The 12,512-nt window shown below is 50.1% G+C and overlaps 1 protein-coding gene across 2 annotated transcripts in view; it reads right to left on the bottom strand.

Annotated features, from left to right (window-relative positions):
- The window catches only part of Urb1 (URB1 ribosome biogenesis homolog), a 60,575-nt gene that overhangs the window by 10,114 nt on the left and 37,949 nt on the right, over nucleotides 1-12,512 (bottom strand). For both annotated transcript variants that reach the window (XM_028877138.2, XM_028877140.1), the window contains 7 exons: nucleotides 12,280-12,463; nucleotides 9,484-9,542; nucleotides 6,816-7,009; nucleotides 5,742-5,852; nucleotides 5,571-5,634; nucleotides 4,585-4,756; nucleotides 4,214-4,322 (listed from right to left, as the gene is read on the bottom strand). In XM_028877138.2, coding sequence (XP_028732971.1) covers nucleotides 4,214-4,322; nucleotides 4,585-4,756; nucleotides 5,571-5,634; nucleotides 5,742-5,852; nucleotides 6,816-7,009; nucleotides 9,484-9,542; nucleotides 12,280-12,463 — 893 coding nt within the window. The remainder of the gene's footprint in view (nucleotides 1-4,213; nucleotides 4,323-4,584; nucleotides 4,757-5,570; nucleotides 5,635-5,741; nucleotides 5,853-6,815; nucleotides 7,010-9,483; nucleotides 9,543-12,279; nucleotides 12,464-12,512) is intronic.

The raw sequence follows: 12,512 nt of genomic DNA, 5'->3' as shown, positions 1-12,512 counted from the left end.
CCCTGGGCCTCTGCCCCATATAAAAGAGTAGAAGGGACTGAAAGTTGGGAAACTCAGCCAGCAAACCAGTGGGATCTGGGCCCACTCTGTATATAAAGGACTCCCTACCTCCACTCTGACAACCTCCTTCCTTTACTCTTTAAACACACAACGAAACTCTCTGTAGAGTGGTTCACCAAGCTTAAACAAAAGCAACGGTCAAAAAACGTCTGCTGGGGCTGGGGCAGGGCACAGCTCAGTGGCAGAGTCCTTGTCTACCACACACAAGGCCATGGGGGGGGATTCCCATCATTGCCAGGGTCAGGGACAGCCTGCTGGCTGGCATCCATTTGCTCTATGTGAGGCCTCAGGCACCCCCAACTGCTGTGAGAAAGTGCAGGACAGCTGATCACATACAGGGGACCAATCCCGACAGCCCACGGGCTTGACGCTCACCAACAGAACCTGTATCTTGTCAGCTCCACTTTAATGGGAACTCAGGACTTTCCCCCAGGAATAATTCTGTCCAAGAACCTCAGAAAAGAGCTAGGTTTCCCTTGGTGAAGAAAGAGTAACTTGGTGACAATTCCCCATAAAGATGCTCTTTAGATTGAGTGGTCAGTGACCCAATTAGGAACTAACAGAAGCAAACGGAAATGAGTGTCTTCTATGAACACTCTTGGGATACACTACCAACGCGATCAGTTTAAAACTGGAGCAAAGATGGTGCACGCTAAGACGAAGACAGAGAGAATGAGGACCCAAGCGGCTTCTGGAGGAGGCTGGGGGAGGCTGGAGATGAAGACAGAGAGAATGAGGACCCACGCGGCTTCTGGAGGAGGCTGGGGGAGGCTGGAGATGAAGACAGAGAGAATGAGGACCCAAGCGGCTTCTGGAGGAGGCTGGAGATGAAGACAGAGAGAATGAGGACCCAGAGGCTGGAGACGAAGACAGAGAGAATGAGGACCCAAGCGGCTTCTGGAGGAGGCTGGGGGAGGCTGGAGACGAAGACAGAGAGAATGAGGACCCACGCAGCTTCTGGAGGAGGCTGGAGATGAAGACAGAGAGAACGAGGACCCACGCGGCTTCTGGAGGAGGCTGGGGGAGGCTGGAGATGAAGCTGCTGTGGAATCCTTCTTTTCGTACGCTGTGCATATGTATTACTCTCATTGCTTTAATAAAGGGCTGGCTGGCCAATAGCTAGGCAGGAAGAGCAAGGTGAGAGAGCCAGACTGAGAGGCTGCTGGGAAGAAGAAGGCGGGGACAAGAGAGTCACCGCCAGACACTCAGGGAAAGTAGGACCTGTACAAAATGAGGCCAGGAGCCAGGAGCCACAAGGCAACAAATAAATAAACAGGACCCGGTTAATTTAAGTTATAAGAGCTAGTTAAAACCAAACCTAAGCTCTCGGCCGAGCAGTTATAATTAACGGTAAGTCTCTGCATGGTTATTTGGGAGTGGCTGGTGGGACAGAGCTGAAAGTGCACTGGCCAGGACCAAGATCAGAACAGGCCAGTGACTCAGAAGACTGCAAGAGAAACCGTGTAAACCAGATACAGAGAAAACTATCAGAACCCAGAGACAAAGAAAACAAACATCTAAAAGCCGCAGCGGCAGTACTGAGCAGCAGGGCAGCCTGAAGGCGGCCAGCAACCACGGAGGCCTAAAAAGAACCTGGAGACACAGGGCCACGCTTCTCTCCAGCCAGCCCCGCTGGACTGTCAGTCAGGAGCTCCAGCAGCACATAAGGTTTATAGGTAACAAAGAAAAGGTTTAAGAACAGCACAGAAGCCAAGCACGCTGGCTAGTTTTATTAGCCACAAGCCTAAGTCATCTGAGAGGAGGGAACCTCAAATAAGATCGGGCTGTAGGCAGGCCTGTACAACATTTTCTTAATTAGTGATTGATGTGTAAGGGCCCAGCCCATGGTGGGTGGTACCATCCCCTGGCTGGTGGTTCTGGGTTCTATAAGAAAGCAGGCTGAGCAAGCCATGGGAAGGAAGCCAGTAAGCAGCTCCCCTCCATGGCCTCTGCATCAGTTCCCGCCTCCAGGTTCCTGCCCTGTTTGAGTTCCTGTCCTGACTTCCTTCAGTGAAGGTCTATGATCTGAAAGTGTAAGCCAAATAAACCCTTGCCTTTCCAACTTGCTTTTTGGTCATGGAGTTTCATCGCAGCAAAAGAAACCCTAACAAGACACTCAGAAAGGAGAAACGGTCAATGCTATGGTTAGCCCCTTCCACATGCACGAAGCAAAGTCATCTGGCTGGAGAGTATAATTGTGATCAACTGCATGACATGAGCCCTAAGCAGCCACACTCACCCTTCCTAAACTGAACCAGAGCTATGATTTCGTTACGCATACATGGTGGACACACTCCAACTAAACCAGAACTCAAATTACTAAGTTGTAACTTAGCACATGCTGCTTATGAGAACCTACTTGATGGTAAAGCACAGACGGAAGCCAAGGCTGGGAAAAGAACAATCAGGCGATTGTTCCAGTAACTAACAGACTCCATTTTACAGTTTCTAACAACTGACGATTTGGATGTGGAAAGAGCACTAAAAAGCTTTTTAAAAGCATCAAACTGTAGATAAAATGAATACTACTCTGGGGAACAGAGGTATTTAAGAGATAGCTACATAACAAATATTCATGAATAGAGTATGTTTGGGAGAGAGAACAGTCTAAACATTTAATTTACACTCAATGAGGAAAGCTAGAACTCTGATGGCTGGGATAATTTTAGTAACTACTGACATTCTGAGACAAATGAGTTTTCCACGTGGCCATGAGGAGAAATCAACTTCCTATTTTGTGACTTTCTTGGCTACTCTATAGTCTTAGCTTTGTACTTATGGAAAAGGGCTGCCCTTGGGTGCTGAAAATATAACAGGTTATTGAAAAGTGGCTATAAATGCTATTCTGTTTTAAGAACCCTTTGAACAGGATTTTGACCTTCTAAAACCAGCTTTAAAATTCTGAGATGGCTTAGCCAGGACAAGTACCACGGAAACATCAAAAAGCACCCAGGTTTAGTGGACATTCATGGTCCTGTGGCTCTGTTCCAGGAGCACCAGGAAATGTGCCTCAGCTTTTTTCTTTGCGCCTTTCCTGAGCTCACTTGTACCAGCTGCCGAACTCACAGAGATCCGCCTGGCTCTGCCTCCCAAGTGCTGGGATTAAAGGCGTGCGCCACCACCGCCCGGCCAGCCTTTTTATATGACATCCTCAGTCATAACTGTAAAAGGTTCTTCACAGAGAGCAGAGTCCACAGGTCTGGTGCGCTGGGCACCAGGCCGTGGCACACAGCTCACCCTGTGCCGGCTGCCTTGGCAGACTGCAGCTCCAGCCTGTCTAGTGCAAGAGCTGCTGTGGAAAAAGCATCTGTCACTGCCACTGATACAGCCTTGGCTGGCCCTGTTGCTTGGCTAAGCACTCCAAGTGGGCAGGTGGTGAGGTTATGAAAACAGGTTCCCACTCTCCACAAAGGGCTGAAAGCGGAGCACTAAGACAGAAGAATCGCAGGCCTGACCGGACAAGGGCAGCAAGACCTGGCCAAGGTGGAAGCACAGACTGCTGAGGCCAGGAGCACGCACGCTAAATTTTTTTAAATAAATAAAAAGCCATGCCTAGAAGTCAGATACAGAAATTTTTTACTGTGTGCCTTAAAGTTTTAATTTTCTATCATCTAAATTTTAAAATTTGAATACATAATCCAACACTAAAAATAATTAAATTCTCAATTCTGGGAAAGAAGAACAATAACCCTTGTTCTTCCAACAAAAACAAGGTCTTAAGTATAGCTAAAGACCTTGAATATAGCATTAAATAAATCCATGGGCTGCCAAGAGGACTTGGAGGATAAGGTGCTTGCTGCAAAGCCTGGCAGCTTGAATGTGATGCCTGGGACTCAGACTAAAGCGAAAACCATCTCCTTAAAGTTGTTCTCTGACCTGCACGGGTGCTGTGGCATGAGTGCAAAATGTCCTATGCACAATAATAAGGACTAATTAAAAAGCAAACCAGATATCATGGCTGAGAGGGAGAGAAAGCAGACTAGCTCAGGGCTCTAGGTCCCAGGAATGATAAGGTGGACTGTGCCCCTGTGCCCCTAGCAACATATCCATAACAAAGAAAAACCCTAGAAGATTAGTCCTCTGGCTCGGCACTGACCTGGGAGCCATGAAAACCATTCACAGCAATCTGACTGCAGAAGGCCGGCACACTCACCTGGCCTGGTCAGTTCCCCAAAGAGATGGAGAAGAAAGCAGGGGTCGTAGAGGCTGTCGAGGTCCACTCTCACGGTCTTGTCCTTAAACACCAGTGGCTCCCCTGTGTCCTGAAACAGCCCAAGCCAACCACATGCTCATGGGTGCTGACCATCTGAATGCTGACCCCACTGTCAGAGCTCATAAAGCCTAAGCAGAGTTTTCACAGGAAACTGTGATCTTTGAGACTTACTTCAGGACAAGCTTGTGGGGGTAATAAATAACAACAGTGTGACCAGTGAGGTCCAGCTTCAGTACGGACATGGAGGTCCAGTCTGCACCTCTGGACAAAACTGGAGTGCTAACAGGGAAGGGAGAAGAGCAGCACCACACCTCAGCAGGCAGCAGCCTCCGGTCCTGTGGGAAGTGCAGGATGGTCTGCATCATCCGTTCTGGGTCCAGCAGGCGGAGGATGTCCCCGACGCTTGGCTGCTGCCACAGCGACTTGCCTAGGCTTCGGCATGTCTTGTGATGTTCCACAGCTGCTGGGCCCCACAACAGAACCCTAGAGTCACAGAGGAGTGCAGACTGTCACAGGACCCACCAGAAACAGAACTGATGACCACAACCCCAACACCAAGACCCAAGGGCCACTCTGGGTAAGCATGCACGCTCTATCACTTAATCCTTAACATGGCCTCTGACATCGACATGGTGATGGTGCTGCCGAGGTGTGGGGACAGCGGGCGGTGGCAGCACAAGCCAGCACCCACACACTACTCCTGGGGTGTGTGGCCAGACTTGGAGCCTGCTGCGATGACCCCATAGCTTACATGGCCACCTTCTGTGCAACGTGGGGAAGAGGCCCTGAGGGCCTGGGGAAGCTGCAGGGCCACGCCCTTGCCTGCTGGGGAGCGGCAGAGCAGGGATTCCACGTGACGGGGTGTGGTTCCAAGGCAGGCTACAGCAGGTCAGGGTCCTGGCCTCAGGCTGCCCACAGCAGCAACCGACCCATCAGGACTGCCGCCGTCTTTGGCCAGCCCTGCCTGGAGAGCCCACCCTGGGCAGCCCGGTACTCTCCTGCAGCTGCCCACTGAGGCCCACGGGACATGGCAACTACTACAGTGTGGGTCTGGTTCCTGCCAGCACTTCTGTGGAGGCTCCGTTCTTGACTTCCAAGTGTGCACTGTGGCCTGAACATGCTATGCACATGCCTAGATTTATACAAAATAAGGAACACAAATACTAATAACAGTTTAAGACAACAACAGAAGGGAAGGAGTTGTCTCGGACCTAGAGCTCCCTGGAGAGGGCTACGCCACTGGGCCAAGTGTCCCCACTGTCCTTCTGTTCATGACACCTGTCAAGCCAACACTCACCTGAAGCTGATGAGGCTGAGGTTGTTCTGTTCATATGCACGAAGGAGAAGTAAAATCTTCTGGTCTAGAAGACAGAGGAAGGCCACTTTCAGGAAGCTGAACCCCTCAAATACACAAGAGGGTACACTCACGAGCCCCACCCACATAGCCTGGCCACCAGGTCCTCCTCACCCAGGACACTGAGGGTGGCGCTGTAGGTCCCAAGAAGCACGGCAAAGTGGCTGCTCTCACAGACGGAAGGGCACATCCTCACCACAGCGGACATCAGGTCCACCAGGGTTTCTGGAAGGAACACGGACATGAGCACTAGGGAGGGAGACGCCTTCTCACCGTCGGGGAGCGTGCACTGCAGCGGGCCTGGAAGGTGGTACTATCTGTCCTTCTGGAAGGCTGGAGGGGCGCCATCCAATCTGCACCCCAGATCACACGCATTCTTGTGATAAACACATCTTCAGAATCACCATCTCTCTAGGGCTTCACAGGCTTAGGCTCAGGATCTCCCTACCCCTTTCCCCCACATTTAAAAAACCTAGGATTTTAGAATCGAAGCATACTCCCCAGTTAGGCCAACACAATCTCCAGCAAACACACCCCTGCCTGCACAAGGTGTGGCGCTCATTTCACTTCCTAACTTCCCGGACCAAAAATTTGCATCTAACCGTTTTGTCTTTAGCCAGGCTGGTTAGGACAGACAGACCCTGTTAACGCTCACTGGTCTGAGGGTGACGCTTTGTCTCTTAAACTGTCGCTTGGAGGGGACAGAGCACTCAGACTGGGTCCTGACATTCAAAGCAGTCTACACTGCACTCGGGACTCGTGAGCACGAAATCCATGCTGACTGAGGTGGAGACAGAGTGCAAACCTGGCTGGAGAGACTCCTACAGCAGTGGACCACCACCACCAACGAAGCTCTGGCCCTCCCTGCAGGACCGTGGGGACTCCACTCCTCTCCGGGCAAATGTCCACCCTATGTTCCCATCCCTCCCCTAACTCCCAGACTTTTAACACCAGCTCCTGACAGGGCCACATGAGCCCCCACAGAACCTCTGTAAACCAGACACTCGTCAAAACAGGGGGCAACTTCTGTGTCACTTTTAAGACAGAGGAGCATGTCTGGACCCTGAATCTGACAGACACAGAGATTCCAGCACTGCACTCTGAAAACAACGAATGGTGCATGGCTAGCTGGAAGGAACCAGAAGAGAGCAGCCGCCACTGAGATGGGTGGGCAGAGTGTGGAGACACCTTTTACTTGACTATCCAGATTTTCCTGTTCTTCCGATGTCAGCATGGTTGGCAAAAACAGAGAATGCTGGGTGAGCATCATGTGGACCACTGGAAGCTGGACAAGTTCTGTGTGCAAAGAGCTTTCTGGACTGTACAGGAGTTTCACGGCACCGAGCAGAGTCTTCAAAAAGGTGAGGTCCTGGTACCGAAATCTGGAAGACAAGCCAAAGGGAAAAAGTGTCATGAAGGAAGTTTATTTTTTTAGGAAATAACATTTGCTCTTGTAATCCCCAAATTACAAAGCTGACAATTTCACAGTCGCTATGCATACACTCATCCCTGGTTCTGAGTCCTTCTGTCCACCATGACAGGGCCACTAACCTACATCGTGAGGGGATCCTGTCATGAGACAGACGTCACAGAATGGGCTGACACAGAGAAGACAGCCTCGGTGGGGTCACTATCATATCACATCACAAACCATCTCCTGTGGCACGTGGCTGAACTTCCTCTGTGGCAGTGTTATCAAGAACGTTCTGTCTGCGGAGTCAGCAGGCAGAAGCCTGAGTGTGAGGACAGCACTCTGCAGTGGACCCCACCAGGTCGGCCTCCCTGGGTCCTTTGGCCATTTGGACTCCACCAAGCTATGTCTTCAATCCCTTCAAACCCACTCAAGGGAGAGGTCTAGGAAGAATCCTTATAGCTCTCTCGGTCAGCATTAGTCTGTCCCTAGACTTGTCATGAAGAAAATGGGAAGTGCTGTGCATCATCAAGGAGAGTGTGGCTGGGCGGGGGCTGTGCAGGGAAGGGGGAGCTGGGCGGGGCTGGGCAGGGGAGGGTGGGGCTGGGCGGGGCCTGCACCAATTCCCCTGCACACACTGAGGAAAAACCCTGAAACAGAAGAGGTGTGGTGGTGCACCCTGTGATCCCAGCACCTGGGAAGAAGGCTCAGAGTTGGAGGGAGCTTGGACTACAGAGTGAGACACTCTGTCTCAAAAGGCCAAAGACAGACAGACAGACAAACAAACAAGAGAAGAAGAAAAAGAAGAGGGGCTGGAGAGGTGGCTCAGTGGTTAAGAGCACCGGCTGCTCTTCCAGAGGACCTGGGTTCAATTCTCAGCACCCATAGGGTGGCTCACAACCATCTGTAATGCGATCCAATGCCCTCCTCTGGCAAGCAGAGGAACATGCAGACAGAGACCTCAACTACATACAAACATAAATAAATAACGCTTGAAAACGAAGAAGAAATAATAATGATGTCAGTATTTAACCTGGAATCCCCCCCTTCCTTCTTTCTTCTCATGACATTTTCTCTGGATGGTGGACATCACACATAATCAGGAATGAAGATTATAGGCACCACACGTCACTTCATCTCTGCACACCCAAACTAGTCTGACCACAGCAAATGCAAGCGAGGTCACATTAACGCACACACTCCCTGCTGGGAACAAAGTCTCTCCACTTTGCTCATCGAGTGACATTCCAAGTGTGCAGGTCCTCCACCAGCAGCACTACATGTAACACAGGGGAGTCACTACAGGGGCTGTCAAGGTGGGGGGGCTCAGGGAACAGCCTAGATGTCCTCCAGCAGAGAACTGCTAAATAAACCGCTGTACAGTCTAAAGATGGAATTCTACACAGTAGTGGAAATGGATGACCTTTAGATCTGTATGTTTTAAATTAGAAACACCTGAGTAAAAAGAAAAAACAAAGACAAAGAATGATATGAATGTTCAAAGTATCAAACAATGCAATAATATATCATGCCGTGGAACACACTCTGCCACGCAGAGGCTGGCGGCCACAGCTCAGTGGTATAAAATACTTGTCTAGCATTTGTAAGGCTAGGTCAATCCTCAGCACTGAAAAAACAAAAACAAACAAAACAAAACTAAAAGATAAACATCCCTGGAGGATGATAAATGCATGGCTGGGCACAGAGGGGAGACAGGAATCCATTAGGAATAATATAGAAAACTGTGATATTCATCATGTTTGAGTACAGCTATCATCTCTTCACTTCAAATTTTCAAAATTTCATTTTTACTTCCTGTGAGCACGCTTGTGAGCGCACTTGTGTGCGTGCGTGCGTGCGTGCGTGCGTGCGTGCGTGCGTGCGTGCGTGCGTGCACACACATCACGGCATGCATATGGAGGTCAGACCACGTGGGTCCTGGGCCGGAATCAAACTCAGATTGTCAGGCTCGGCAGCAAGCACCTCTATCCACTGAACCATCTCACCAGACTGTTTTGTTTTCTTGAGATAAAGTCTCATGCCGCCCAGGCTGGCCTTGAACTTGCTATGCAGCAGAATGATTTTGACATTCCTCCCAAGTGCTGCATTACAGACATGCACTATCACACCGTTTCCAGGCTTGTGTGTTTAAGATGATTGTCTTCTCTGCGCCGCTGTGACTGGTTCTTTAACGACAAGCAAAGAGACCTTCGTGGTTGGCGCAGCATGCTTTGTTTTTTTTTTTTTTTTTTGGTTTTCCGAGACAGGGTTTCTCTGTGTAGCTTTGCGCCTTTCCTGGGGCTCACTTGGTAGCCAGGCTGGCCTGAACTCACAGAGATCGCCTGGCTCTGCTCCGAGTGCTGGGATTAAAGGCGTGCGCCACCAATGCCCGGCGCAGCATGCCTTTGTAAGTGAAGTGGCACCAAGAAAATCAAATCAACTTACTTGAGTCCTGTCTTCACAAACTGCTGCCAGTCACCAGGGTCAACCGCTTTAAGCTCATGCTAGAAAAGAGCAGGCAAAAGCGCACATGAAACATGCCAGTGAGCTGGACACACTGAGGGCTCCAGCGCAGTTTCGGGGTGGGGGGGGGCAGCTGGACTAGCTGCAGCTCTCTCACTTTCTGAAGCGGGGTTACCGAGAGCCCTGCCGTGCCTCCTACTGTCTGTCACCTCCCCTGCAGGGCTCCACTCCCCGGCTGACACAGAGGCAGAGACAGGCCTACGATCTTACAGCAGACTAACGCGCAGACTGTGAACTTACAGCACACAGAAACCAAGTACCCAGACACACCCGCTTCGTTTGAGACCGGGGCCCATGTAGGCAGCCGTGAACTAACTGGAGACGACCTGCCCCTACTTCCTGAGGGCTAGGGTTACAGTCTGAGCTACCGTTCCCTGTTTATCCGGTGCTGGCGATGGAACCCAGCAAGGGCTCTACCCACTGAGCTACCGCCCCTTGTTTTGTTATTTTAAAAAAGTAGTACTGAAATTTTATCAGCACACCCATGCACACACACCACACATGCACAGGGGCATTTCCCGAGCGGTCCTGTTATGTTTCCATGTCTGCCTTTTCAGACAGCACTGGTGGATTTGCGATTAGCCTTTTCCTTAGGAACCAGTGGAGACTACTCACAGGACATGCTCACCCACCCCAGGAAACAGTGCACAAAGGGACCGTGAGGTGCGACGCTGGCCCTGAGGCACAGCTAGCACAGGTCACTCATGTCACTGCCTCCACCAGGCCAGCCATGCACGGAGACCCCAGTGCCAAAGACGGCCAAGGAGATCCCAGGGCACTGGCCCTCGACTGAGGACTTCTCTGACGCATCACACTCTTCAACGCTGTTCTCTTTGCCCAGCACTTGCTCTTTCGGGGATTCACCAGGATAAACAGATGTACAGAGGGCTGTGGCAGTCAGTATTGAGCCTCACAGCATCTAGAATAACCTAGGGACAAAAACTTCTGCGCTGTCTGTAAGGAAGTGTCTAACTCGTACGGTTCAGGTCTAGCTCATCGCCTGCACGCAGAGATACACCATCTCTAGGATATCCATTCACCTAACATGGGGGGTGGCCTTGCCACGTTCTCTTAGTTTTGCATTGCGGTCGTCCTGGCGCTGGTGGCAGGGCACTATGGACAGAGCGGGGACCTGCAGGTGCTGAGCCAGCACTCCCCACCCAGCTACCCCCCAGCTCTGCGCTACTCATTTCTGTAGTTGGTATGCTGTTAGCTCAGGATCACAAAAGCCAGTAGTTACATTTTCACGGTACTGGAGGAAAGGGTGACAGACATCATACATGGAATACTACTAAGCAACAAAAACAGGTACTCGCCGGGGTGGGGGTGGGGTGGCGCACGCCTTTAATCCCAGTACTCGGGAGGCAGAGGCAGGTGGATCTCTGTGAGTTGGAGGCCAGCCTGTGCTACAGAGCGAGAGCCAGGATAGGCACCAAAACTACACAGAGAAACCCTGTCTCAAAAAAACAAAACAAAACAAAACAAACCAGCTACTCATTCTCCTATCTGTAAAGTATTACTTAACCAAGAAAAGAGACACTGAAGGGTACACGCTGAAGTCACGCCCTGTTGGGTTCTTGTTACTTTAAATTCACAAACTGTGACACAACAAATTAAGCCTTGAACGTACAGGTTATACACACACACACACACACACACACACACACACACACACACACACACACATCAATCACTTTGTGATTCATAATGAACTCACAAATAAAAACATCAAGCAGCTATCGTATGGGAGCCACTCAAACCCTGATCCAGTCCCAAGCTCTACACATCTCAATGTATCTCTGAAGCTGTACAGCTTCCCCTGGGGTTTTACAATCAACAAGTGTATGGTGCATGCCTGGAAGCTATACAGACGCATGCCTTTGGGGCTGCTACTAATTTTTAGGATGCTATTTCTATATGGAAACGTAACATTTAAAAGGGGTACTTTAATAGAAGGGAATAAACGTGGACCATTTCTCAACTTTACAACCACCACAAGCTGCAGACAGACCGCTCACTGAACCCAGTGCTTAAGAAGTTGGGGATGGAAAGCCTATGGGCCATCATAAGCCAACTAACTGCCCAACCCACATTTTCAGAAGGTCCTAAAATCAGCCGTAGGGAAAAGGCACCATGTACTGATGAGTGAAAGTAAGAATGACAGATTTCTGACTGAAAACAAAGTAATCCAGAAGATAGGAAGGCGGTACCTATAAAGTAGTTATGAAAAAACTAAACTGTCCGCTTGAATTTTAAACCTACTGAAACTTTTCCCAACTCATCCTATGCGGCCTGCCTTATCCAACACTGGGCATCACAGAAAAGACAAATTCAACACGACTATGCCTTATGCACAAAGGAGCAAAAACTCCCTAGCGGAATTAATTAGCAAATCAAATTCAACAACATAGAACAAGGCTAATACACTATGATCAAGTAGTTGATTTCAAGAATCCAAGGCTGGTTTAGCAATAACTAATAAAATTCACCCTATTAACAGACTAATCAAAACACAGACTTTCTGTAACATCTCAGTAGATGAAAAAGAATTTGATAAAATCCAACATCCATTCCTGATAAAAGATGGCTTACAAATTCAGAGCCCTCCCACCCGACTGCCCCCAGACGTCAGTCCCCTCCTTCACACCACATAGTTTGGCTTGTCTGGCTCCATGTCCCCTCAGCATGTAAGCAGGGTCTCTAAGGAGAGTCACTTACCAACAACTGGCTGAATCGGAGCAGCATTGGCTTCTCTTGCTCCTGGGGGTCTTCATCTCCTGGCTCCCTGCCACTGAAGGACACAGCCAGCCACTGCAAACAGGACCCCAGAAGGGTCTTCCTCCAGGCCCTCAGCTCTTCTGCTGACCCCAAGGCCTCGGAGACAGAGTCGGCCACAATCCAACTGCAGCAGGAGACAGGGGGCAGGGTTACGCTGCTCAGGGCTGTCTGCA

This window comes from Peromyscus leucopus, chromosome 12 (assembly GCF_004664715.2).
Source record: "Peromyscus leucopus breed LL Stock chromosome 12, UCI_PerLeu_2.1, whole genome shotgun sequence".
NCBI classification, from domain to species: domain Eukaryota; kingdom Metazoa; phylum Chordata; class Mammalia; order Rodentia; family Cricetidae; genus Peromyscus; species Peromyscus leucopus.
The sequence above is the reverse complement of the archived record's forward strand: the minus strand, read 5'-3'. Positions and strand labels throughout refer to the sequence as shown.